The sequence below is a fragment of the Alosa pseudoharengus genome, unplaced genomic scaffold (genome assembly GCF_046254945.1).
Source record: "Alosa pseudoharengus isolate Yale_2024_CS ecotype anadromous, Long Island Sound unplaced genomic scaffold, YU_APseudo_1.1 YU_APseudo_1.1_scf_11, whole genome shotgun sequence".
Lineage (NCBI taxonomy): Eukaryota > Metazoa > Chordata > Actinopteri > Clupeiformes > Clupeidae > Alosa > Alosa pseudoharengus.
This window is the reverse complement of record NW_027468576.1, coordinates 16935943-16963658: the sequence shown is the minus strand read 5'-3', so window position 1 is coordinate 16963658 and position 27716 is coordinate 16935943. Positions and strand designations below refer to the sequence as shown.

The 27716-nt window shown below is 44.0% G+C and overlaps 3 protein-coding genes across 8 annotated transcripts in view; 1 reads left to right on the top strand and 2 right to left on the bottom strand.

Moving 5' to 3' along the window:
- Window positions 1–2896, bottom strand: part of slain2 (SLAIN motif family, member 2) — a 29848-nt gene extending 26952 nt beyond the window's left edge. For all 3 annotated transcript variants that reach the window (XM_076278163.1, XM_076278161.1, XM_076278162.1), the window contains exon 1: window positions 2250–2896. In XM_076278163.1, the coding sequence (XP_076134278.1) occupies window positions 2250–2719 (470 nt within the window). In that variant the 5' untranslated portion in view covers window positions 2720–2896. The remainder of the gene's footprint in view (window positions 1–2249) is intronic.
- A 1191-nt stretch (window positions 2897–4087) lies between these two features.
- anapc4 (anaphase promoting complex subunit 4) lies at window positions 4088–15673 on the bottom strand. The gene is made up of 29 exons (XM_076279259.1): window positions 15564–15673; window positions 15066–15186; window positions 14875–14980; window positions 14600–14732; window positions 14304–14378; window positions 14126–14152; window positions 13944–13988; window positions 13760–13844; window positions 13397–13504; window positions 13120–13203; window positions 12898–12984; window positions 12280–12344; window positions 11897–11939; window positions 11585–11661; window positions 11343–11443; window positions 10900–10951; window positions 10673–10728; window positions 10491–10537; window positions 10305–10361; window positions 10014–10070; window positions 9842–9935; window positions 9171–9268; window positions 7494–7555; window positions 7358–7396; window positions 6896–6997; window positions 6719–6805; window positions 6378–6536; window positions 5696–5819; window positions 4088–4327 (listed from the first exon to the last, which is right to left on the bottom strand). Exons 2-29 carry the CDS (start codon window positions 15171–15173, stop codon window positions 4088–4090), a joined length of 2418 nt encoding a protein of 805 aa, XP_076135374.1. The 5' UTR covers window positions 15174–15186; window positions 15564–15673.
- A 4766-nt stretch (window positions 15674–20439) lies between these two features.
- palld (palladin, cytoskeletal associated protein) overlaps window positions 20440–27716 on the top strand; it is a 91072-nt gene continuing 83795 nt past the window's right edge. For all 4 annotated transcript variants that reach the window (XM_076278157.1, XM_076278159.1, XM_076278158.1 and 1 more), the window contains exon 1: window positions 20440–21587. In XM_076278157.1, coding sequence (XP_076134272.1) covers window positions 20440–21587 — 1148 coding nt within the window. The remainder of the gene's footprint in view (window positions 21588–27716) is intronic.

Genomic DNA, 27716 nt, shown 5'->3' with positions numbered 1-27716 from the left:
CCTAATGCAGGCCAGGAGCCCTGAGTGAGAGGCTGGATATGGGACAGCAGCAGCAGCAGCAGCAGCAGTAGAAGAGGCGGTGGTGATGGTGGAGGTGGAAGGAAGGCCTTCACTGTTCATTACATACGCATGCATCTCTGCATATCAGCTTGCAGTGTAAGACCCAGGGGCACTCATGTTAACATTCTTAGCATTACAAAAGTGCTTAGAGTAGGTGAGTCACGTGACTTTCCATCACAGAAGAGGAAGGATGCTGCTGTTGTCATGGGTGTGCTTGCTTTATTGATTGTCCATCAGTGCCTGTATTTCAATTATGGGCCCGATCACTGACCATGGACTGGCTCTTCCCAGTAGACTTTGTCCTGCACTGTGGATGATAATCAGGTAGGTAAAATGGATTGTGTCCATAATCTCTTGCTGTTTTCCGTGAGCTGATTTCATCCATGAGCTCACCCCTCACCCCCACCCACCTTCACACACACACACACACACTCCTGTCCAGCTGTTGCAGGATTTCCCCTGGAGTCCGGTCCCTTGCTCTCTTTTACGCTGCCAGCGCATAAATCCACTCAAACAGCTCCGGTTTCGGGGATTACCGATTCCCGCAGAAATCTGTGTAAAGTGACCTAAACCTCAAAGCAGCAAAAACACAGAGATTGTGTACAAACAAGTGGAACAGTACGCAAGGAGGAGGGAAAAAACACTTAATACCCTGATTGCTACATCAGACAGGACCGGATGAAGATGTTCAAGCACCAATTCACAGGCTAACCATATCAAATTGTTATCTATTGTAGGCCTTTTTGATGTTTAACTCTTGTATTTTCAGAGTGATTGCTGGGTAGGAACAACTTGTACTCCCGTGCTACTGCCAGTGACCTCAGCCTGTGACTTGGACTGTCAGATACACACCTGCCAAAGGGACATGAAGTTCCAGAAGAGTTAACTTCAATTGGATGAAACCTAAAATGGAGAGCTGAGCCAAAGTATGGAAAACACTTACTAAAGGCATCATCAACAGATGTAGCTTATGCACTGTTGACAAAGCCTAACTAATTAATGCAGGGAAGTTTGATATAAAAAGCCTGCTCCTCTGTTCACAGTACTGTAGTGGTTATCATTCCAAAAGGTGTTCACTCTAGGCCAGTGTTTCTCAAATGGGGGTACGCGTGAAGGCACTCCAGGGGGTACGTGAGATTTTAAAACATACATACCAAACCAGAGCCGGCAAAATTACTGCTGTATCTTGTTTTATAGAGCAATACGAGTTTTAAGTCTTTTTTTCTCAACTAAAAATGCTTTGCGCTGGTCAGGGGGTACTTGGCTGAAAAAATATTTCACAGGGGGTACATCACTGAAAAAAGGTTGAGAACCACTGCTCTAGGCCAAGAAATTCGCTCTCTTAAACACGCTAGCATATCTGTATAGGCGGTGTCTTGTTTTGAAATGCAGACACTTGCATGCTAAGTTTTTCTTAACAATCAGCTCCTTCTCAGCCAGCCTCAGGGCGTGAAAAGGCCGGTAAAATATACTTGACAAAAGGTTAACGTTGCGTGATAATCAAGAGGAATGCAAAGCAAGCTATTTGGCTGCGGCGAAGATCACTGTCAACAGAGATTTAACCCGGTATAACGCAAAGCAATACGTTGATGTCAACACCTTCGAAATGAAGGCATTAAGCCTACAACAAAAAACGTCCTGTCTTTAATCGAGTGAATGCCAATGCTTAATCATTACTTCATACGAAAATATAGACATTGTTGCAGTGTGTGGTTTGCCAAAATCTCGACGCATTGCTGACAATATATCTTTGCTAACTAACTGTTGCTCGATGGAATGCAACTTCGATGGCAGCTAGCGAACACAGTAGATTCAGATGTGTCATTTCCGAAACAAGCACATATTCGTCTTTCGGGGAATGAAGAAAACTGTGGCGACTGGCTGACACGGGCTTCTCGCTTGTAAAACGGCAAATATCGTCCAAGCAAAGAATGGAACACATTATCTATGTTTACATTTGTACACCAGAGCAACACGGTCCTATCAAACGAGAAAAACCCATCGGCGCATTCCTGTGCAACTCTGCACTCGTCAAATGCTCGTCATGCTGGCTGTGGTCTGGAACAGCTGTGTTAGCCTGTTGGGCTGTCACGTTGCGGGTGTGAGGTTGTTGCCCACTGTTAACAACCTTGGCTACCAGTGATGTCATCTAAAAACGTTGGCTAGCCTGCTACTTTTCACACACTCACCAGCTGTCGTCGTCTTCGTTCAGACAATCCATGTCCTCTAGATCGAGGAGTTCCACTTCGTCAAGTATTGTTGTTTCCCCGTCTTTATAAAAATCCCCTACATCGTTATCATATGAAGTGATACCAGTGGCAGCCCAAGCGCCATCGCTGTCGTATGGTCCCCCATAATTCATTCCAGGATATGACAGTCTGGGGCTCAAACAACGGGAGTTTTCCGACAGCCCGCCGTAGCCCCTCGTTCCACCGAACCCCACCCCAGGGAAGCCGGCCAGCCCCGACGCCGCTCCCGCCGTCAAGGGCGAGTCGTATCCTGCGCTCAGAGGTCTTGTGTTAGTTGACATCCCACCGGTCGAAGAGAGTAAAGACGATCGACTCCGGAGCTGTTCGTTCTGCTGTTCGAGTTTCCTCACCAAGTCTTGAAGCTTCCGCACTTCCAAGTCTGCGTTTATATTTGAATTGATGTCCTCCATGGTAGCGGTCTTCTGTGACTGTCTTATCAGTCTTTTGAAGATGATTAGGTATTCACCGGGAGGTAAAAGTCTATTGTATAAAGTTTACACTGAAAACGCCCCACTGCTTAAAAGAGTTAATGAGCTAATCGTCGTCATCTTCTCCGGGCAATCACCCACACTGACTGCATCGGCGCCATCTTTACTGTCCCCAGTTACGAATTGAGGCAAAAATCAACTGGGAAGTAACGTAATCGCGTACGTCACCGGGACCGAGCACGTTTTGGGGAGCGACCCTTTCACTCGTGAGCGCGCGTTTCTAAATTATTTTTGTCCGAACATAACCAATGAAATAACATGCCGAGAAGTTCAAGGCATATTATGAAAACACAAACACTGTTTATGTTGTTGTCTGATGTCTTTCATTAACACTGGTTCCTATGCCGTCGGTCACCACATAGTTATTTAAACTGAAAGAGGGCGTCCACTTACGCTACGAGTCGTAGCCTAGTCTTGTCATCTATTTTTTTTGTGCAGTCATGTTTTTTGTTCACTTTAAAGCTATTTAAAGTAAGCTGTATTTCTTTTTCTTCTCTTGTAGGGACCCAATACAGCATGTTAGCTTCTTATCTCAAGTAGTATTAATATTGACGGCTTAAGTTTGAAGATACCATTTACTGTACACGTGTGCAACAACCACTCTGATACAATAACATTGTGTAATCTATAATTAATCCGTCTCACACACATTCCCACAGGTCTTTAATTGGGAGGGGCTGTGTAGGCTTTAGGGATGCTTGTTAACAAAAAAATTACAATAGTTAAAGTATCAGAGAAAATGGCCTAAACTGAAACTGATCTCTTAACTCTTAACTGACTGCATTAAGATATGTGTTTCAACAGAATATTCATGAATGAGTGAATTGGTGCATACTGTATAGCACATATAAATAACAGATAGTAAATAATGAAGTCAATAAGGGACATGCAGTACATTTAATTGTGTCCCAGTTGTTTTTAGTAATACTGGATAAGAGAACAAAAACAAGAATGTGAAAACGTGTGGTTTACAACACAGGGTAGCAATAGACAAAGGACACTCAAAATAAAAGTATGAGTATAGATATTACTAGTGACCTCTTATCCTCTTTAGGGTAAGGGAGTTACACACAAGGACTCATTTCAAGGCAGCACCATGTTGATTCAACACATAATACACATACCTAACAGTAAGGTATGAGAATTACCCTTTGACATATGAAAAGTCATATTTTTCTGTCCAATGTATACAACTCCTGTGTGTGTGGGGGCTGGCTCCAGAGAGAAGTGATGGCCACGCACTTTTGAATTTGTGAATAATAAAAAAAAAAAAAAAAAAAAAAAAAAAAATCACAGTGTGTCTGAGCCTGATGTGTGTTGCAGAGTGTCTCCGGAACCTCCCTCCGTAGCCTCCCCCCCTTCCTGAGCCTCCATGTTTGCCACAGCATCCTTCTGACTGGACAAGCTCTCCTCCAGAGTGTCCTGGTCGGAGGTGATGTCCTGCGACTCCTCCTGTCGGTCCTCTTCCTCCTCGTCCTCATCCTCCACGTCCATCTCGAAGACACGCACATGGCGAAGGTTGGAGCTTAGCTGTGTAAAGGCAGAAAGAACAATGTACACCAAGCCACAGATAGGAGGGCTTACACAAGCACAGGCCATAAGAGGTAATCCAAAGTTATCCGCAGATCAACGGAATGCATTTCCAGTATTGACTAAATTCAGTTAAAAATAATTCTGAGCTAGCAAAGGTATGTCAAGTAAATACATTAATCTGTAATTTCTCGACTGACAATAAACAAATTAATTGTAGTGCCTGATCAATAGCACATGATGCTATAAAGCAGTGTTTCCCAAAGTCTTGGTCGCGACCCACGGGTGGGTCGCAGGAGATTTTATTTGGGTCGCCAGCACAATTTATGTTGTGTTATAGGCCTAACTGATACCATTTGTCATTTGATACCAGGAAAGCTAACAGTTTTCTATTAGGATGTAGATTGTTAACTACCACAGTCACGGTTTTGTCATAAAAGCTCATGAAACTGGCGCATGAAACTGGGGGACGAACGCATCGCAGTGGGGGTGCCAGCATGGATATCTACCTTTTAAAATGAAACCGTTCTATGGGGCGCCTGCCATGTACCTATAGGGACATGAATCCGCCTATTTGCACGAACATTAATAGATACCAGTTCCTCAACTTTACCGATTAAAATCTAGTGACCGTGCTGTCGACTAAAGAGACATCCATAGACCGGACATAAGGCCATTCAATTTGCATACAGTTTCGATTGCAGATGCAATCTTTAAAGTTAATAGCAACCTCACATTCTTATTTCTGATTTAAAATGCACAACAGTGCATTAGGCCCTATATTAGTCTACAATTTAAATGGGCATTTTAAACACTATTCCTCTCTTTTTCTACTTCGCTAACTCCAAAGTAAAGGCGCATTCTTCAGGCTATTGCGCAAACGCCTCTTGTTCTGATATGACTATAGGCCTACAATATAATATAATACAACAATACAATATAACGACTTGAGTTATTTGCTGTTTACATAGGAATTGACATCCACAGTGTTATGGACCCATTTGTCTGCAACGCAACGTAGCCTACACATTTTTTTTTTAGAAATACAGGAACAGCTATGCTGTACTATGCTGACGAATGAGGACTGCGCAACATGCGAGAATTTCCCCTACTCTCAGATGCGCATTAAAACGTATCTTTTCAGTAGTCATTTCCAACTTTTCACGCTGATGGTGCTCAAAATGCAACACAACCGTGTTCAAAGCAGGGATCCTATAGCAATGTATGGTTGGGGGAGGCATAGAAAAGTAGGAGAACCTGTGGCCTAAAACAATATTGGTAGTTGCAGGGTAATGGGTCGCGATGGTCTGTCATTTTTAAAAAGTGGGTCGCCAGAAAAAAAGTGCTATAAAGGACACAAATGCTTACCACACAAGACACTTTTCGGATGCCATTAACGGCCACAAACTGGGCTTTCATGTTGTCCAGAGGCCTCCACTGGTTCTCCCAAACCAGACCCTGAGACGGGATGGAGTCGTTCTGCTGGTCCAACCTGGCAACCCCAGAGAAATGTACAGTACTGAGTGGAAATTAGCAGTCATGAAAATAAAAATAATAACATGAGACTGGGAGGGATTCTACCAATAGCTCCCCTGCTACCGCACTGAGTATTCAAAGCCAGTGGGGAGGTCGGGCATTTGTGTTTATGAGCGTCTCTTGTGGCAGAACTCAATGCTGTGTGAGTTCACATGCCAAGATTTTTTGCTGCTGGGTAATGCAGTTGCTTACGATTACTGTTGAAACTACAAGTGGAAAAGTGAAGATGTAATATGCTGTAAAATGGAGGCCATAAATGGGTGAGGCACGCGGACATGCACATGCATGCACACACGCACATGTAACAGAGGTCGTAATTAGTCTGCCGCTCACGGCCCTCGAACCCGCCACACACGCACCGGCATGGGAGTCGAACGCTCTAACCACTGAGCTAAAAGCCCAGGCTTCCAACTCAGCGGTTAGAAGCGTTCTTAAGGTTAGGGGTGTGAGGATTTACACAGGCAACTAGCATGCTAGCTCAGTTCGCCTCCGTTACACACACGCACACACACACCGAAGGGTGGTGTCCCAGGTGAACTCTTCCTCGGTGCGAAGGGCAGCGCTTAGTGGCAGCTGGGCAAGAACACGCTCCTCCTCCTGCCCCTGCAGGACCACTGTCAGCGTCTCAGCGTCGTAGAGACGGGCGTCTAGGCAACGGTATAGGCCATTCCCACTGGCAAACAGATGCAGAGCAAACATGTTATCAACACCACACAAGTCAACTGGAGTGAAAGTGAAAGTGTGTGTGTGTGTGTGTGTGTGTGTGTGTGTGTCTTGTGCACTATAGCTGTACAGTTCTATCCATGTTTAAAGTCATATTTTACTGCTAGAGGGCACTGAGGTAGTAAAACTCACGGGATTTCTGCTACTGGGTCCTCATCATCAATGCTGGTGTTCAGAGGTCTGCTCAGGTCAATGGCTATGAGACCATTCCGAACAGATCTGTGAAATGCACATTAAAGGCAAAGTCTACGTGAAGCATAAGATTACACAATATTTTTGTAATAAGCAGAAAAAAGCCTTCTGAAGTACCTGCATGGGTCTGTCGCCCTCCTCAGTAAATAGATCTTAGATGGTGAGATCTCTGACATGCAGAAAACCACATAGTGCATACTAGCCTTGTTATCATTCCACCTAATCAAAACAAACAAACAAACAAACAAACATCCTCTTTCTCTGCATCATGTTTGCACAGAATGATGCCCATGCCTGCATCCGTATTGCATCACCTCAATACCCCCGCTCTCATTAGAATACACTGGAAAACCGAGCTCATTTCATTCATCTTGCCATATCAATTAACTTGATGGGATGACAAAAGGATCCATTACTGCAGTGATTAGAGTAATCAATTACAGTAATCAATACTAGTATTACTACCACACCCAAACTGACGCCAACCTACTCATCCTCAAATGGCCTCTTATCAGTGCCGTTAAATGGTCATCTGATCTTTACATGTGAGTGAGTTCTTAGAACATCCAGTTGACTTACAGTGCAGGCATCTCAAAAAGTCTTGGTGTATTTTCTGAGCTGCAAAAAGCAAAACAAAATGTCAATGAAACAAAACCAATCTCAACCACATGCAGACTCATAGATGCAACAACACACAGGCAAGAAATACGCTTACCTTTCTGGAACAGTGTAGAGGGGCAAACACAAGGCCTCTTTCACAGACTTCCCAATCACCTCCTAAAGTACAAACACCTATTACACCCTCGCTCTAAGCATTCATTTAGGTGATAATATGTTTAAACCTCACCCTGTATACTGTACACCACAGCAGTCATGGCAACATGTACATTAGTTGACTCACACAATCCTGCTGTTTTCCTTCTCATTCTTTCAGATGACATTAACAGGAGCATCATTAAAGGACCAGTATGTAGGAAATAATGGAAAATAAACTGTAACCATTCCAAAAATGATCACCATATGTTGTCAGAGAGTAAGGAAACACGATGAATTGAAGTAATGGGTTATTTGACAACATTACTCTAACCCGTAAAACCCATGAAAAAAAATTAGTTACGGGGCGGAATCTCTTGGAATTTTTCGTTTATGTTTTGAACAATTAATTCTAGAATAGCGTATTAATAATGGGCTGGCCTGTCCTCCTATTTGTGTTGCCAAATTAGCAAAGGCCAACTGTCAACTTGTTGTCAATTGTAGTCATGAACGCCAACGAGAGGCAGGCAAATCTCCAAAATTAGAAGAAATAAATTAAGTGGACATCGGAGGAGCTTCCTGAGATGGTGACGTCTTCGTCAAACGTAGAATATCAAGTCTGACTCAGAGCTGGCCATATTTCTCCACAACAGTTAGCCTAGGCTAAACTTTATCTGCATCGCTAACTTCAGCTAAATATGTTACGTTGGTTAGAGAGGAATTTTTTGTTTTCACTGTTTCCGTAATGTGTAGCTGGGTCATGGTTGGAGAAACGTTAAAGCAGCTGCTGGTCGACTAACGTTAGCTAAGTCTTCATTACATCTGGCAACCCAGAAGAGGCTCGCGTCTGGTAGTCTTGACAACGTTCACCAGTGTTTTGATTTTGGCCTACAGAACTTTCGGTAACAATCCTAAAAATCGCACCTTTAACTCATTATTAAATCCTCACATTTTGAATGGGAAAATCATTTCAGCAGGGAAAAAGGTGAGAGATATTAAGATAAAATATGTCTGTTGGTGTGTGTGTGTGTGAGTGTGTGTTTGTGTGTGTGGTAGGGGTGCTGCCAGCAATTTTAGTTATGGTGTCAGACTGTCCTCTGAGGCTTCCCAGGTAGATGAGTCAGATTTACAGATTCTGTTCCCAGCACCCTTACCCCACTCCCTGAACTCAGTCACACTCTCTCTCTCTCACACACACACACACACACACACACACACACACACACACTCACTGCACTCAGGCACTGACTCAGCAGCAGGAGCACCAGCCAAATTTCCCATAGACAGCAAGACTGTAAAAAACTCCCATTACTCTAATGGCAATTCATTTCAGATCACATTCGTTAGAGCTAAAAGCATAGCTGAAACGGAGCACACATTTCTCAGATAGAGCTGAAAAAGAAAAAAACACTTCAAAAGGCTAAATGTCAATTACCCCAGTTCTACGACCTTGTAACCTTGAGAATGCCAGCGACTGACATAAGAGTCTAGGATAGAGGGCTTTTTCTTAGTCTGGTTATATGAAAGAGACAGAGAGAGCCTTTGACTGTTTGCGTATGTATGTCAGAGAGACATAGTGAGTGAGTGAGTGAGTGAGTGTGTGTGTGTGTGTGTGTGCGCGCGCGTGTGTACTACTTACTGCTGGTTTCTGAAGACACAGCTCTATTGTACCCTCCATCATCCTCTTCACAAAGTGCAGGGACTTCTGAGGGTACGTAGGAAACAGCAGCGGACTCTCTGCACCAAGTCCCAAACAAACAAACAAATAAACAAACACATATCTAGAGTCATGTCACCATAAAGCCACCCATCCAACCCCCTGCTACCATGGTGGAAGCCTAGAGTAACGGGGCTTATTATACGGCTCTTCACAATGCAAGTAGAACGCTCCATTGACTTGAATGGGATTTCCCAAAGTTCTACGGGTCCTTATTTTTGTCTAAGGACCTCTGAAATAATGACCGCTGTCAATGGCAACAGATTTTCAATTTTCAAAAGTGAAGGCAGACGGTTGATCAGCTGTGTTCTAAAGAACGTTTGATTCAAGTTCAGCGTGTGTTGCAAACTATTTCTCAGCAAAAGCCACAACGAAACGGTAACAAATAAATGTAGAGACCTATCGTGGAGTTTATTTTTTCGTTTTGGCAAGTAAGCGGGATAATGTATAGAACGCCGCTCTGCTGGCACGTTGAGGTCCGGTTTGCCCTGTCGGGACTTATTTTCCCAATAATGACCAGCGTTCTATACATTATCCCTTACTAAATGTATGATCTAGAATGTAATGTGTCAGATTCTCTGGCAGAGTGCTACCTTTCAGATGTGAGCTCTCCTTGAGAAACTTCACCCACTGGTTGCCATCGGTGTTGGGTGGAGAGACCAGGTCCTCTTCCTCATCTTTCAAATACTGGAACATGGATAACAAAGTTATATGGGAACAGACATGGATGTGACCAGACAGACAGACAGACTGCATAAAACCTACCTGTCCCACTCGTTCCACGTTGAAGTACTTCCCTTTGCGATCAAAAAGCTCCTCATTCTACCAAAATGGGAAATCATTGTAGAAAGTCATCAGCCAGATTATTTTGAACACTTGGCAACCTTATTGGCAGCAATACTGTTGATACTCTGTACTATACTATAAATATAAATGCCTGCAGTGCTTATTTGCGATCAGGCGTACATATAAAAACAACTGCTCTTAGTTTCATGGTGTTGGCTTTTTACCATACCATTGCCATAAAACGCTGCCCAAAGCCTGAATGTTTCTCACCGCGCTGAAATGCTCTGCCAAGAAGTCCGCCACAAAGGCCAAGTCTTTGTGTGTCATCTAGGAAAGATAACACCGTGCATATGTGAGGACAGTCCTCCAAACTGCTCCCACAATATCGCTGAGACGGGGGGGGGGGGGGGGGCCCATCAACGCCTTATCCCCCAGTGCATAATCAAGTGCTCTCACCTTATTGAGCTCAGGAGGGACGTGATCATCAGACATTCGCAGCATCGCTACAACAGCCAATACAAAGGGAAACCACATGAGTGCAGTTTCATCAGACAATACCAACAAACAAACAAACAAACAAACAAGAAAACAATCAGGTAAGGTAATCAAGGTACTGGTGAAAAACAAGGCAGACTTACCAACATACAGCCAGCGGAAAAACGCCTTGAAGTTCTTCATGCTCTTGTCAATCACTCTGAAGTTTACAAAAATACATTATACAAGTACATCACAAATGCATATGTACAAGTATATGACTAAAATATCTGTTTGTAAAGTTGCTGGCACAAAAGGAGAGGAACATTAATAATTATTTTGTCATGATTACAAATATAAGCATTAAAATGATCATTTTCAAATCACTTACTGCAAAAGCTCACTGGCCTTTAGGGTGAAGGAGCCCACAGCAGTGATGGCATCTTCAGAGAAAGCACACAGAAAAACAGCACATATGGATAGTGATCTACAACAGACAGGCGTGAAGACTCATACAGTAGATATAGCATACTACACATGCTTCTGCTTTTGGCCTCTGCTTTGTCCATGCACCTGTGTGTTTTCTTTTCTCTGTTTGTGTAACCTTGTCTATGTACCTTGTCTGTTTGATTGTACCTATGTAACAGAACTCTAAAGCGTCTTTGAGTGTCTAGAAAAGCGCTATAAAAAATAAGTGTATTATTATTGTTATCATTATTATAATAAACATAGATATAACCTTCACCTCACCTCAGTGCTCTCTCTCTCTCTCTCTCTCTCTCTCTCTCTCTCTGTGTGTGATTCCATAAGGGATCGCTCCTTGCTGCCCCTTACCTTCTATGACCGCAGGGTCCAGTCCCAGAGGCTGATACTTCTGTTTCCACAGGGCCATGCCCTTCACCTCACTCAGGTGGTACAGCAGAGCCTCTGAGCCACTGCAGCACAACAGGGGAGAACACACACCAACAAGAGTAATGACACATTTATTACCGTGGTTTAAATATACAAAATACAGAAAACGTGATCATGAGAATTACACAGGTAATGATTAGTAAATGCTGGAGACTTATAAGCACCTCTGTAGGTGACTAATGACCAGCTTCTGAATGCCGGAGTAGGAAGACTCTATGGACTGGCCCAACATCTTCAGACCCTGCACACCAGAAATTAGTTAATGTACGAAAGAGGCAATGTACATAAATGGGTAACAAAGTCATCATAAATAGACAACAATGTCATCATAAATGGGTAACAAAGTCATCATAAATAGGCAACAATGTCATCAACATGTGTTGTTGTGGTGGCATTTGAAAAGCTCACTGAAACATTATATTGGCCTCTCACAGGCATGCAAATCTTGTGGGGAGGTGTTTGGACTGACAACACACCTTAACTGTGAGCTGGTTCATGAGGAGAGCCTGTAGCTCAGCGCTGGAAGAAAGATAATGACATAAAAGAAACAAAATGCAAAATATGAACATTGCAAGATGCTCAAAGTATTGGTTGAATTCTCCTTACATCTGAATTGAAAGGACCTAAAAACGACTACAAAACAAACCAAATCGACTACTGTGGTCAACTAGCTCCCTCTAGTGGACATATCATAACATGACAGCCATATCTATAAACACCACACCAGTACTTCTCACTTGTGCCACTGTATCCAATGTTAACTGATCATGAGTATATGAAGTGTTATTAAGGATTAAGCTGATTCCTCCCAAAGCACTTATCTCAGAGGGACAGAGTGACCCCTCCAGAGGTCCCTTACCTGGCATGGCCCCACAGCAGCAGCTCCAGGAACTCATCCTGCACCTGTGTGCTTGTGTTCTTCTCCTTTACAGTAAATTAACACACACAAACATACAAATAAACACATATTCAATCCTGCACCTGTGTGCTTGTGTTCTCCTTTACAGTAAATAAACACACACAAACATACAAATAAACACATATTCAATCCTGCACCTGTGTGCTTGTATTGTTCTCCTTTACAGTAAAAAAACACACATAAACATAACACATATTCAATCCTGCGCCTGTGAGCTTGTGTTCTTCTCCTTAAGGAGAATACAACTACAGTACATACAAACAAACACATATGTAAACCTGCACCTGTGTGTTTTTTGTCCTTAACAGTAAGTACAAATACATACTCTACATACAAATTCACACACTGTGTAAAAACTGCTAATTTGTCATGACAGAGACCATACTTACTACCCTAAACCTCAGCTCTGTGTAATGGTATTGGTTCTGGCTAACAGGTTAAGAAGGGCTAAACTATATCAACTGACAAACAGTGCAATACAATGAACTGTGACTAACATTTTTCAAGGTGTATAATGATTTTGACAGATGTCTTGTCAGCAGGACTAAAGCAACTGACCTGGACAAATTTTGTAAGTCTCAGATCCATCTGCAAGAGAATGTCCTCCCAGGCTTCACACATGCAGGTGAGAGACAGACGTAGGTACTGAGAGGGAGAGCGAGCAAGAGAGAGAGAGAGAGAGAGAGAGAGAGAGAGAGAGAGAGAGAGCAATGTGAGGGATAGGTCTCTTGACACCACAGAAATCATAGCTGTTGCAGAATGCATCTAACTTCCAATCACCTGTAGAAGTGTGGAGATATGGGTGAACTTGCGTGCCATTCTGGTAAGCTCTGGTAAACAGGAAGACAGCAGCCCTGTGTCCAACTACAGACACCAATAAACAGAAAGAGGAAGAGAAGTACTAAAATCGAAACCAGTCCCAAGGCAAGACCAAGCATTACATGATGAATAGTGTCATCATTATATTATTTGACATTGGCACAGATAGGCACAGATGTTTGACATTATATCAAAACTCTGACCATTCTCTAGTTAAAAAGGGCTTTGAAGGCCTTACCTGGACATAGTGAATCTCGGGGTCGTTATCGGTGGACCTAATTTCTGTGATGACTGAGAGAGACTTGAGGTCACTTGAGAGGCAGAGGCTACGACAAGTGCCCACAATCTACCAAGAGGAAGGGTTGTGACGTGACATGACATTACATGTAACGGAAAAGAAACAGTGATTATTCATATTAGACTTTATGATGCCGTGTGATGTAGCTAAACTGTTCCAGCATAGACCCACATGTATCCGTTCTATACATGGAGAAACTTGAAAAATACCACTGAAGTAGTTCAAAAGAGAGGGCTAAGGGAGGTAAAAACTCAACACAAAGGCACTACATTCAATGAATGATAGAGGAAACATTTCCCTCACCCGATTTAAAGTTGCTATCTTGTACAACCCATAGGCATAGAGCTCCACAAAGCCACACGGTCCTCCCACCACCAAAATATTCAGCCTGTCAGCATCAGAAAAGTCAGATGATGGTTAATCAGATCATTCACAGGATGCAAGAGGAGCAACCTACAAACTTGACCATGACAAGTCACTCACTGACCTCACTTCCCCTAGGAGGTTTGTAGCCTCATCCGATTTCTCCTCACTGCAAGAAAATGAAGACCAGATGTTAAAAACAAGAAAAAAACATAGATCGCAATCACTAGTGAATAGTTTGTTGTTCTCAAGACCAACAACACTGCAGCCATCATTCATTTCACTTCAACGGAACTGTCCACATACCTGAAAATCTTTGTTGTGGTGCTGTAGCTGAACAGACATATGGAAAAGTATGATTAACTACTAACAATGTATTTTCAACAAATATATTTAAAACTGATTAGAATGAACCATTTTGTATATTGAAATGTTATGGGAAAAAAAAAAAAGAGTTCCATTCAGATGATCGGAAGACGTTTACCTTTTGGGTAGGGATGGCAGCTTGGGAAGGAAGCGATTGGACTCATCCTCTGAGTCGTAGAATGATGTGAGGCCACTGGAGAAAAGCAAGGGATAGAAAGGAGCAAAAGAAAAGAAACCATAATAAACAGCATATTATTTTTTCCTTTCGTTCCCTTGTCAAAAAACTTAAATTGATATTTATCATCAAGGGACCTACAGTCAGGTTGGTGGGATACATAGAAAACAAGTGGCAACACAGACACAGTTGAACAGGCAAGGGGAGACACACAGCCACACACAGACACACTTACACACCTATTCTCCTCCATCACCTCCATCCAGTGCATACAGGACACGGGCAGCTCTACTGGGAAGATATGGAGGATCTCGGCCTTCTCAGCATCACACAGAACTACTTGCTTGGTGTCACCCAAACTGAAGGCTAGGACTGGGTGACAAAATATAAACATTAAACACAATTACCATTAGCGCTGTACATCATATGCTATTAGCAATAAAGTTTAACATGACAGGTAAATAATGCAAAGGTAATAGCCATAATTCACAAGAAAATATGGTGAAAATCTTACTTTTGCCATCTGGCCGCCATGCCAAGGCAGTGATCTCCTTTCCCGTGTTCTCATTAGGCTGCAAACTCCACACACGGTAGAAATTGGAGAGGCGATGCAGCAACAGCTGAGAAGAAATAAGTTAAAGACCGTTCAATACTTAGACCACAGCAAGAGCCCTCCTCCTCAGCTATTTGACGTGATTATCTTACCTCGCCATTGGTATTGGCCAGTGCGATCAGATCCCTCTTAGGGGACCAGGCCATGTAGAGAATGGGATTGGGAAGCTGCTTCTCCCCAACTTGCCTAAAGGCACGCATTGTAACAACAAATCTGGAAAAGGAGGAGAGATCACTTGAAAGGCTCATTTTTGACTGTCTCCCATCTCCCAACCTGTCAAATGTCAATCACAACAACTGGATTCTCTAGTGTGTTTTTGCTAACGTTAGCTTTCTTGCCACTGTAGTTTGCCGTTAAACCATCGTCCACATTTCAAACTAAACATTGTAGAGGTACAGCGTAACAGAGATTCAATGCACCATTGCCAGCTAGAAATACATCTGCATCACATCAGTCGCTGACAAGTTGTGGATCCATTAAAGAAAAGAACACCTAGCTAACATTAACGTTATTTGCTAATGGCTAAATTAACACTATAACGTTACTTGAAGATTATTTTAGTAATGGAATAATAAACAACTCAAGCTTACTGTTGCGACAACTCCAAAAACGGTATCCTATTGTTTGGAAAGAAAGATTTAAGTATTTTCCAGGGACTAAGTTACATTCTTTAGCACAAATCTTGCACAGAATTTTGCGTGTATGGGTATGGCGCCATTAAACTTCACTGTGCGCCACATTGACCAATCCAGTTCGACAATCAGCAGTCGTAGCCGACGGATGCCCAAAATGGACAAACAGAGCGAATTTTGTCAATGAAGGAATAAAAAAACTTGTTGGAAAAGTCCTTCGCCTGACACGATCTGGGGGTTGGCAGGTAACAACAGTGTTCTGTCATTAACAACAGACTTTCATAGTCATCATCAGTGTCAATTCAAAACAAACGAAAGTTCAAACAGCCGTTGCTTAATAGAGAGCGATAGGTAGTCTAATTGGAGAAGAGAAAGGGTTATTCTGACTGACACCATTCATTGATCCATGAACATCCCCTCAGTTTGTTTTCTGTGGCAGTGTTATTGTCTTCTCTGCAGTACGTAAACTCAACAGACTCTCATCACTCTCATATGGTAATTTCATCTCAGGTCTGTAATCTCCTAGGCCTATTAATTATTTTTGTTTACAGATGAACTGTCAGGTGACAGTGACTAGCCTACCATTCATGTGCCATTTCCATGTCTTGATGGGGTCAGTGTGGTTAAATGTGAGGAGCACCACAGTCAGGTCAGATCTATTCCTGCCTTGATCGTATTAAACGGCTGGCTGTCCAAACTATCCACCAATTAATAGCCTACAGTTATTTCTGTACTGTACATCTAACCTGGTTCACCTAATCTATTTTGACGCATGGGGGCATATGTGACTCAATCACACAGACATTTAGGAGGTTGTTTTCCTCAGAGACAAGTCATCCATAAAGCAGCTAAGAACCAGAAGGACATAGGTTCCTTATTTTGTTGAAATGAGAACGAATGAAGTCATGTACTGTATGTGTGACTGAGAGAGAACTAGAGAGGCTGTGAGAGCAGAGAGACTATGTTCTCGCTAAAATAGGGATGGATGGTTATGGTAGGACAAGTGAAATCAAATCTGAATTGAGCAGTATATCACAGGTGTATTTCCTGTATTAAAAATAAAGTTGTCCTCTGAAGAGGGGGTGGTGGTGGTCGGTTTATATATATATTTTTTTTTTTAAAAAGAGAGATAGCCAACTAGAGAATTTGAGAAATGAGAGCTCATCTGTAGGTCACATAGCAGTGGTTCTCCTTGTAGATGCTTTGAATGCACATGACAAAGGTCCACTGCCCAGACAGAGCCGTCCCAGTGGGAATTCCAGGCGGTCCTGTCACCAGTGTCCGCCTCTAATCAGTGGATTGTTGAGAAACGGGAATAGCTCGAGCGTGGCCATTCCCTCCGGCCCAAGTGCGATAAGGTTCCAGAAATAGAGGTGGCTACACCCGGCGGGCCACAGGGTGCATCTGCACTGTGTCTCAGGCACCTCTGGGACTCCAATGAGTCCGTCTGCCTCCCTGGACTGATCTCAGGTCAACCACATTCAATGTAAGAGTAAATGCAGGATAGTGACTGTGATTTATAGGTTGCACTGTAAAGCATAGCTTCACCTTTCAGTTCTGGGAGTAAATTAATTTCTGTAGGTTGCATTGCAACAGAGGTGTTTGTGACACATGCCACCATATAATCAAATTGCGTGTGAGCCTGTAAATGTGTGTGTGTGAGAGAAAGAGAGAGAGAGAAAGAGAGAATATCTGTTAAGACAGTGTATCCACATAGTTTGGAAACATTTCAGACTATCAAAAGAAGACATGGAAATTCCAAGAGAGGCCAAAAGGCCTAAGAGGCCAAAGAGGTTTACTGCTACACGGCTACAGTTACTGCTGCTGCTGTTACCACAGCTAATCCTACTACTACTATATTACATGACTGTAACTACCTACTACTAGTACCATAAGCAACTGTTGGTTCTGTCCGTAGTTTACACCATTTATCAGTCAGAATGTCGTCTTGAGAGATTTCTTTCACAACTTTCAAGAAATAATTGGGAAAAGATGGGTCATGGTAAACTGCACAAAAAACAATCAGATTAATTCAAATTATTCATCAGAAAAACATTCTGTTATTCCGTTTTATTTGATGAATCAATGCCACTGCAACAGCAACAGCTGAATTTGTTGACAGCCAGATTCATCACAACGGTGAACCTCAATACTGTTGCAAGATGCAACACTATATACCATGTAACTCCATCCAGTGAGCAGTTCATCCTAATTGCACAACGTGTTATATAATAGTATAATTGTATGTCAAAATGTCTGAAATTGTTCCCTCATGTTGGCTAGCCGATCAACAGATTGCAGGGTCGTTGGTAGGTTCATCCTGAAAAATCATGTCCTGCATGCTACACCAGGAAATATGGCATTACACCCTCCCCCCTCAAATTTAGTGGTCTGTCGGGTAAGTAACACTCATGCTTTAGGAATAACCTGAAACGTACCCCTTATAAAACAAGTAGCTTGCACAATGCGTGTAATGGTAATGGGGCATATGCTAACTGTGCAGGCAAACATGAATGATTTATTATTACTCCCAGAACAACAATAGTATGTCTGTGTTTGTCTGCTGTTGTGCAAGTGAGGCTGAGCATCCAGATAACTATGGGTGTATGGTTTTGCCTGTTATAAACGTGGGGAATCGTGCATGGGAAGTTTTGTTTCCACAAGTCAGCCCCCTCTCTATCTTGCCCTTTTCTCCCTCCCTATTTCTTCTGTCCATCTCTTCTCTCTCTCTCTCTCTCTCTCTCTCTCTCTCTCTCTGTCAGTATTGAGGCCGTGAAACCTGAGCTGTGGGGGCCAAATATAGCGCCACACAGTGAGCAGCCAGAGGCCCGGACAGATGGGACTGCAGGCCACTTTACAGGCACCACTCAAGTGGACCTAAACCGGCTAAGAGTACTCTAACTCATTGCCCGACCAAAATTTAAAAAAAGGAAAGTGCTGGGTGCTGCTCTACTGGAAAGCGGTGCTTCCTTTTTGCTCGTCTTACTCAAACTACGTTGGAAAAGCTGGAACCGTTACACAGAAAAGACATTCTGTGGAAAAACCTTTGAAGGTAAGCATAAGGTGCCTCTTCTTTCTCCTTGCTGAGGAGGACTTGACTAGAAGCTGTTGACTTTTATATTATAAGACTAAGTTGAGATTTCTGACATATTTGACATGCTGGTCATTCATTGTAGCTGAATTTGTTTTCATACAAATTCAGACAGGAACACACTACACTCATAAAGAAACCACATGGTAGCTTACCAGAAATCTTGTTGTGTGAAGATTACAGTATAGCATGTGTTCTAGTTTGTTGTTTTCAACAGCCACAAAGGGAAAATAGACAATTGTAGTCATAACATATGAGGCACATGAGCAGCTTTGTAGACATTCTGTAGACAGCCGTAGACGATATTCTGAGAATCCATCATCGTTTTAGATTTAGATTTAGAATTTCCAAAGGTACGTGTGTGTGTGTGTGTGTTTGTGTGTGTGTGTGTGTGTGTGTGTGTGTGTGTGTGCGTGCGTGCGTGTATGTGTGTGTGTGTGTGTGTGTGTGTGTGTGAAAAAGTCCCGTTACTGTTAAGGGTGGTGGGACTGCTATGAAACATAGCCTCAAGGGATTAAAAATAACAACAGCTGGCCCTCAGGTCGCCATGACATAGGGAATGTCACTCCATCACATCCACACACTCACACATGGGCATTACATACACACACACGTTTACAAGAACGCCTAAACAGTTGTAAGAGAGCACACACACACACACACACACACACACACACACACACACACACAATGAACTTAACACACTAATCTTCATCTGATGTCAGCTACCGGGGACCAAAGACTTAAGGGAAATAAGGAGTGGTGCCTGAAATACTCTGCATTGTCAATGTCACACTAATGTCTCCACTCATGTGGTCTATTCGCAAACCAAACACACTGTCTTGGTGAAGGTGAAAGTGTATGCTCCTCCAGTGATTGGTTTGGCATTTCTATCACTTGGCATTTCTGCCACTACTATTTCTGTGTGTTTTGGTTGGAATGTATGTGTTTTTGGGGTGTTGATTTTTGTGTAAATTAGTTCACAGTTGGCTGTCATTATTGACTATGCAGTTTGTAGTGATAGTTGAGGTAAATCCAAGTTCAGTAAACAGAGGCGAACAATTATGGCAGGCACATTTACTTTAAACTTTTAAATTTGAATGTCTAAATTGTTAGATTGTAACCATAACTCGTAGTCAAGCAAGCAGCCATATTGTTCTCCATAACATACCTCCTCAGACTGTTTGAGCATGTTTGCAAATTTTCGCACTATTTAACTCAAAGCAGTATGAGTGTGTATGCTCAGTAATGGCGACCACTGGAGAAACACTGACCGTTTGTAAGGGTGCAGAGCACAGAGATGTGAAAAGATGGAAAGATGAGCTGTGGTGTGAGGGATAGTGACAAATGCCAACCGTACCCACTCAGGCCTCAGGAAAAGCCTTTGTTAATGCCCATCAGCTGTGCCCAAAGAATGCCAGCCTGAGTCATCCTACGACAACTGTATTTCTGTTGGCACATGGCACATCGTTTGGTGTGTGTTGTTGTTAGTCAGGCTCAGCATGGACGTCTAGGAGGGCTGAATGTTTTCCAGGTCACTTTTTTATGTGCAGGCATGATGTTTAGTGTCTAGCCTATAATTACCACAGTATGTGTTGTTTCAGATATTTGCCTATTAATTACTACATTAAATATGTGTGTGTGTGTGTGTGTATGTGTGTGTGTGTGTGTGTGTGTGTGTGTGTGTGTGTGTGTGTGTGTGTGTGTGTGTGTGTGTGTGTGTGTCTGTGTGAATGTTATAGAATGCAGGACGGGAGCTGTAATGAGCCCCTGCCCCACTCTCTGCTGCTGAAGGACTCCGCTGCTCTGGAGGGTGATGGGGCCATGTACTCGGACAACGATCTCTTCCCGGACTCCCTGGCGGAGCTGGAGGGAGGAGACTGCGACTTTCCAGAGCTCTCGGCCTTCCTCAGCGAGGACGAGATGAGCCTGAGCCTGGACCTGGCCCGGGAGGCCATGAGCGACGCCAGCGACCCAAATGACCCCGACCCCCCCGCCCCATGCCCCATCGATCCCGTGCTCCAAGCTCTCCCCTCGGTTTTCGTCCCCCCACCACAGCCGACTCCCCCTCAGCCGCCCCCGTACCACGAGACCAGAGGGCCCTTCCTGCACGAGGCCCCGATCTCCCATACCCTCATCCAGACCCCCGAATTCATCACCACTACGTCCAGAAGCTCACAGGGGACTCCGCTGCTCAGGCAGCCCGCTCAGGGGGCTCCCTACAACCCCCCACTCCCCTCCACCAACGCGGTAGGAGCTCCCCCAGCCTCTCCGGAGAAGTTTGTCTGCCACAAGGCCATCACGCCGGTGTACAAGCAGGAGCGCCCGCGGCTGGTCCACGGCGGCCTCGAGCTGAATGAGCGTGCCGCCTCGGCCACTGAGTTCTGCAGCCGTGCTGCCACCTTCATCGAGGAGCTCTCGTCCATCTTCAAGGGCCCCATGCGCCCGGGGGAGCAGCGGCGTGCTGCTGGCGGAATTGGGAGCGGTGGCGGCAGCGTCGGCGTCAGTGGAGGTGGCGAAGAGGATTCCTCTTCGCCCGACAGCGGCTACCTGTCCCCCCAAAGCCACCGCCAGCCGGTGACGGCAGCGCCTCCCTCGTCAGCATCCTCCACCACCTCCTCGGCCTCCTCTTCCTCACTCGCCCAGCAGGGGGCGCACCACAGGAGCCAGGTGAGCCTGGCACCGGAGGCGTTGGCGGCCAGCAGCGGTGGTGGTGGGGGGGTGCCTGAGGCACAGCAGCAACAGCAGCAGGCCGGGGGTGGCGTGTTGGCCAGCGACGGCCTCATTTCGCCTCCTCATTTCACCCAGAAGCTGAAGAGCCAAGAGGTGGCCGAGGGAAGCCCCATCCGCCTGGAGTGCAGAGTGTCAGGGAACCCCCAACCGCTGGTCAGGTAGGAGTCTGCTGGGGGAGCTCTGCAGTGTCGCAGTGATTGTTTGATTACAGATGTTATATGCTTCACACGATGCTGCATGCTAATGATGACAGCAAAGGAAGGACTATGCTAACATTCCAGATGGATTATATGGCGGGAATTATCATAATATGTGAATTGTAGCATTCATGATATCAGCAGGGATCTGGAGTGTCAGTCACATGGGTCAGTCACATGAGTCTCAGTCTTCCTGAGCCTGTTGTTGAGGTCATGGTAATAGGCCTGTAAAATCCTAGAGCATCAGTTGAGAGAGAGAGGTGTGAGGCTGTGTGAGGTTTGAGACCCTGGGCCCTATCGTGACATTCTAAAGTGCATCTTCACTCGTCAAAAGCTTATTCAAATTTAGTAGGATGTCCAGTCCACATTGGGAGGGTTTTCGTTATCAAACGTCGAGCGCATGGCGCAACAAGGTGTTCCTAGGTTTTTTAATCAGTCATGGGTGTGTTTGGGGCGTATAACATAATTTAAACCAATGAGAATGACATCTGCCGTTCCCTTTAACGGAGCAAAGCGCATTGTCAAATAAATGCATCGGTATTTTGACATTCAATGGCACATTTGAAGGAGGCTGCTTGCAAGACCGTATGGAATAGTTATCCCACTAAACCATGCTTTACTAAAACCTAGCATAGCCTTCACGCATTTGCACTCCTCTATTATTTGAACTCATTGGCAAAGTGAAACTAACTTCACCATGGTGTCAGTCAACGACAAGACTGTTATATGCAGTTACTTTCACTATTGACTGACAATGGGTTACCATCGAAAACATAGGCTGGAAAAAGCAACACTTACCCTAATATTGCTCAAATGACTGAATAAAAAAACATTTATCCTTAGAGGAGTTGCTTATATCTCGTGACAGTGCGTCTTCAGCTGTGCTCCATGTCTCTCCCCTAATCACTTTTAACCGTCATTACCAATTTGCAAATGATGGTGAATAACTACTCATCATGAGATGTACAGTATTTCGTAATATCTTTATTCTAATTATGTTTCCCATTTTAATCGTGCAAGTTGCATGGGCGTGTGTGGTGTGTGTTCATGAATGATAGAATGATGGTGCATGGACAATGCGCTCTTAAAATAACATATAAACACCTCGCCATAGACTTCTGACCAGGTGTACAATAGCGATTTTTAGACAGTGCGCTAAGCCACTCCCTAAGTTGTGAATTGCCACACCCCTGGGCGCATTGTTTAAAAAATAAACGTACAAAATAAGGAATTACAGTTTGCGCCGGGTGGAAAACAAGTTTTACGCCATGCGCCAGGGTGCAAAATACAGCCCACTGTTGGGGTCTGTTGGCGAAAGACACTTGGGGGTAACTTTGTTGACATCTGTGTTACTGCAGTAAACCACGTTCATATCAACATACCTGTGGAGCTTACACGCTAACAGCATCTCAGGTATGACATTTGTGAGAAGTCTGCTAATCTGTTGAAAGTCTTCTCTGGAGTATGATTACAGCTGATGTAAGCAGCGCTCTTGCTAACTTCCAGCAGACTATGCCCTCCACCATTTAAAGTGCAAAATAATTTACAAGCAGGGATGCTCATCATATTGGAACTGTTGTTGTTGGTTAATATAGCCTGACTGCACTGAAGCTTTGAGTTGCTTAGAGTCCAGGAAAACGTCCTAAATGATGGAAGGGTCTCTGGCGACTCTGGAGGTGGTAAATAAGCGAACGTGATCTGAAAGGACATCAACTCTGGTATTTTCTCCTTCTAATACTGGAAAGTCACAGTCTTAGCCGCAGCCTATATTTAGAGCGACCGTTGCAAGGCAGTGGAACTTGGTCTGGCCCTGGGCCCGCGCCAGGTTGCGTTCTCTCAAGGAGAGGGCTCCTGTGTACCCAGGGGATCCAAAATGGCCCTGTACTGACACCCAGTCACAATGAAGACCTTTCCAGATGGGACCAAATTGAATCAACAAGTCCAAGTGTTGGGGTGTGTGTGTGTGTGTGTGTGTGTGTGTGTGTGTGTGTGTGTGTGTGTTTGTGTGTGTGGGTGTGTGTGTGTGTGTTAACCGTCAACTCCATACTGGCCCTGAGTCAAATCAGACAAGCGTTTGAAACACTCAGTAGGCCCGTCAGGCGTGCGTTAGTTTGGCTGGGACTCTGTGGGTTGGTCCCTATCACGTCCTGAAACTGTCAGTTTTATCTCTGTATCAACTCTTTATCAGCTGTATGTGCAACATAAAACAGACATTTCGGGCCCTAATTGAAATGGCGGGGGAGTTAGGCAATGAGCAAAGGACATTGGGCCTCATTCACCAATATCTTCCTAAGAATTTTCTTAACTGTGTTCTTAATATCCTACGAGGAGTCTTAAGCAGATTCACAAAGGTGTTCTTAAACCTCAGAATTGTTCGTAGTCTCGTTCTTATCATGCTGAATCCCATTTCTTCTTAAGTAAACGCCCTGTCAATCCCCATAAAAGGACATGATACTGCAAGGCCGTGTGCATTCAAATTTAAGCTGAGGCTTTCATTTCTACCTTATATTATAAACTACATGAGCAAGACAATTTGATTACAGTATATGACACATGCTTTGAAGTGACAGCACTGCTGCAGGAATGGAACAGCAAATGAGCCATTATATTTAGTAGTTATAAAAAGTTAAAAAGTGTAATTTGTTGTGTTTATTTATTTTAAAATACTTTAATGCTTTGTAAAAAAGTGGAATTTAGCTTATTACATTTAAAAATTTTTTTATAAAATATACGGCATAGTTGTCATTTAAATTCTATTATATTTTACACCTGCAGATATGATGAAAATGCGATAACCATTTATTTTGCACAAACAAGTCAGTTCTCAAATATGCGTAAGAGTGTTCTTGAGTGTTAGTAGATTCTGTTACCTAAGAACAAGAAAACATTGGTGAATACCATAATCTTTGTCAAAACTGCGTAAGTGGGTTTTAAGAACAAATTACTTCATAAGAACGGTTGGTGAGTGAGGCCCAATGTGCATGAACTAAAGCTGTTTTGTGGTGTGCAAGAGCACTGACCCACCGATGTTAGTCTAAGTTATCAAAGTTATCATTATCTAAGTTATTAAATTGGCTTCACTTAGACTTTAGACTCTTTACTTTGCCCAATAATTAAATTAGGGCCCTTTGTCTCCTCAGCACTTTTCAGAAGAAAGAAATCAATATGTGTACGAAGCGGACACCTTTTTTAAAAGCAGTGCTGTCTATGCAGTGGTTATCACACTCTGAAGTGTTTCTGCACATGCACACAAGTGATAGAGGACTGAGAGTACTGTAGCATAAAACAGACCGGGCTAATCTGCAGTCGAGAAGGAGGAGGGACTGGTGAAGAAGTTGGACGAGGGTGAGAAAAAAGGGGGGAATAAAATGTTGTTGAGATGACTGCCACGAGGAACCCGGACTTCATGCCCACAGGGGGTGTTTGAAAAGCAGGTCAGAGAGTTCTTGTGTGGTCCCCTACACTATTGACACCACTCCACCTCCCACCCCTGAAACTGTAATGGAGTGGATCGGTCCAACTGCTAATCAGCTAAAAATAAATGCCCCATGGAACAGTGAATGGATAAGTGTGTTTTTACACATGGCAGTGCTAAACTTACTCTGTATTATCCACATAATGGACGCAGCTGTTTCCTTAATGCCCCCTACAAAGCGGATGTGGACTCAAGCTTGTGTACATCAGAAGAGTGGAAATTAGCAGTTGCGTGTGTGTGTGTGTGTGTGTGTGTGTGTGTGTGTGTGTGTGTGTGTGTGTGTGTGTGTGTGTGTGTATGCGGCCAGCCACGCAGTTTTGGCCAATGCCCTCCTGACAGCAGGAAACAAGGCTTTGGTTAGCTGTGGGTTTGGTGAGATGGTAGAGCAATCAAGAGTCTTAAACATGCTTCTAATCCCTGGTGAGCCTGCAGCCATTTCCTTCAGCAAAAACCCTGAACCTCAATTGAACTGCCTGCCTGAACTGAGTTAAAGTAGCTATTGACATGAGGAGACACGTTGCTTACACCTGTAATGCGCTTTAAACTGTAAGAAAAGCAGAGTTTTATTTCACCAGCTGAGGTCAGAAGATATGCGTGTGTGAATGACCTGTGTGAGAGAGAGAATGATTAGAACAAAAACATTGGGGCAGTTTGTAGGACTAAGGTTCTTGCAGGCCCAACTAATGCCCTTCCATACCTAAGTAAGATATTGGCCTCCATGTCCTCATAGGAATCATCCCTGTTGTCCTCCATTGTCATCACTTGAATCACTTGGGGCTAGTCTGCCTCTGCAGAGAAGGAAGACATTTCTGGCATTCTCTCCTACATTTTGCACAGCTCTTTGGCAGTGTTATGAAGTTGGTCAGTCGGCTCATTTCAATCAGTGTTGTCACTAAGATAGGACTTCTGAGTTTAGGCTGCAGATCTGTTAGCTGCAATGCTGGCATGCAGCGGTGTGTGTTTAAGCCTCCTTGGTCAGGAAACCTGAAGAATGGGACCTCACAGACCACAGCGGCGGTGGAGCAAATCCCAGGCGGGTGATTTTTCGTCTGGTACTCTTACATAATACGGGGCGGACATTAGGAGACAGAGAGAAAGGGAGAGAGGGAGAAAGAGGGAGAAAGAGAGGAAGTCAGAGAGAGACAGAAAGAGAAGAAAAAAGGAAGAATGAAGAGATGGTGGAAGAAGATGCAGGGAAAGAGATTGAGTAGAAGAGTTTGTGTGTGTGTGTTTGTGTGTGTGTGTTTGTGTGTGTGTGTGTGTGTGTGTTTGTGTGTGTGTGTGTTCGTGTGTGTGTGTGTGTGTGTGTGTGTGTGTGTGTGTATGAGTGTGTGTATGTGTGTGGGTGCATGTGTGTGTGAGTGTGTGTGTATGGGTATGTGTGCGTGTACGTGTATGTGTGTGCATGTGTGTGTGTGCGTGTACATATGTGTGTGTGTGTGTGTGTGTGTGTGCATGTGTGTGTGTGTGTGAGCGGGGCGGGGGGAGGGGGGTGTAACAAGGTAGTGGTGTAACAGGGCCTCTTCCTCTCCTCCTTCTGTATAAATAGCAGCCAGGCACAGAGGAGCCGGGCGCCAGTATGCCAACCATGTCATGACTTGGCAGTTTCCACCCCACGTCACCACACATCACACCCACTGCACTCGGCCTCTCCACACCTTTTTGGGGAACGTGGAGGTATGGGCCATGTGAGAGGTATGGAGAGCATGGGGGGGGGTGATGACAGTGAGGGGAGTTATATGGAGTCAAGACAATTTGATGAAGAGAATAAGAGAGACAAAGAGAGAAAGAGAGAGAAAGATAGAGAGAGGGAAGCAGAGGAGCCATGCCACGTTACAGTTTGTAGTTTAGTGAATAATTTGGCCCCATTATGCTGTATTTTTACCCTGTTTGTTATGTATTGTTTATTTCGCTGTGGTGTGTTGATAGTTTCACTTTGGAGAGACCTGTGATTAGACCTGTTTATCTGTGCAATCAGGAAATGTACTGTTTGACCTCAGAGTTTGGTGGAAATGTCCGCTAAATTAGAGACAGACATGAGAGACATATGTGTGTGTGTGTGTGTGTGTGTGTGTGTGTGTGTGTGTGTGTGTGTGTGTGTGTGTGTGTGTGTGTGTGTGTGTGTGTGTCTGTGCGCGGGTGCCGTGACTCGTGTAGAGTAAGTTATGGCATAATCATCAAGTCATCATTCTCTGGGACCAGGGCAAAGTTATCTAATTGGATTGTTGACAGCCATCTCATGTTCAAGGACATCTCTTTGTTAGTTTTACTTCATTTCAAGCATTATTGTACATACTTCTTTCCTAAATGTACTTAGGAAACATGTTTCTGCAATACCAAAAATCCCAGATGTCATCCTAAACTGAGATAAGATAAGATTTCAGAGTTAGGAAGTTTCTGTTATGAGGCCCTTTGGACCATACTTAAAGGGAGAATACCTAGCTATTGCCACCCTTTGTCTTAGCTTGGCTTGGCTTGGCTGCATCAGTTTCTCTGTGCAGCAGGTGGCAGTATGGGATTGCTTAGGCAAAGAGGATTTCAGAAGCTCTCCCTGCCTGGACGCACGTCTCCAGAAATGTCCACTTTTCCAAGTATAACAGACCTGCCTGTGAACA

What these genes read in the sequence shown, in the direction of transcription:
- anapc4 (XM_076279259.1), bottom strand. Translation starts at nt 15,173, where the DNA reads ATGCGTGCCTTTAGGCAAGTTGGGGAGAAGCAGCTTCCCAATCCCATT. An exon ending in AGATAGCAACTTTAAATCGG is followed by an intron (nt 13,505 to 13,759) that starts GTGAGGGAAATG and finishes TCCTCTTGGTAG; the next exon opens with ATTGTGGGCACTTGTCGTAG. An exon ending in TGTGTCTTCAGAAACCAGCA is followed by an intron (nt 7,556 to 9,170) that starts GTAAGTAGTACA and finishes TTTGTACTTTAG; the next exon opens with GAGGTGATTGGGAAGTCTGT.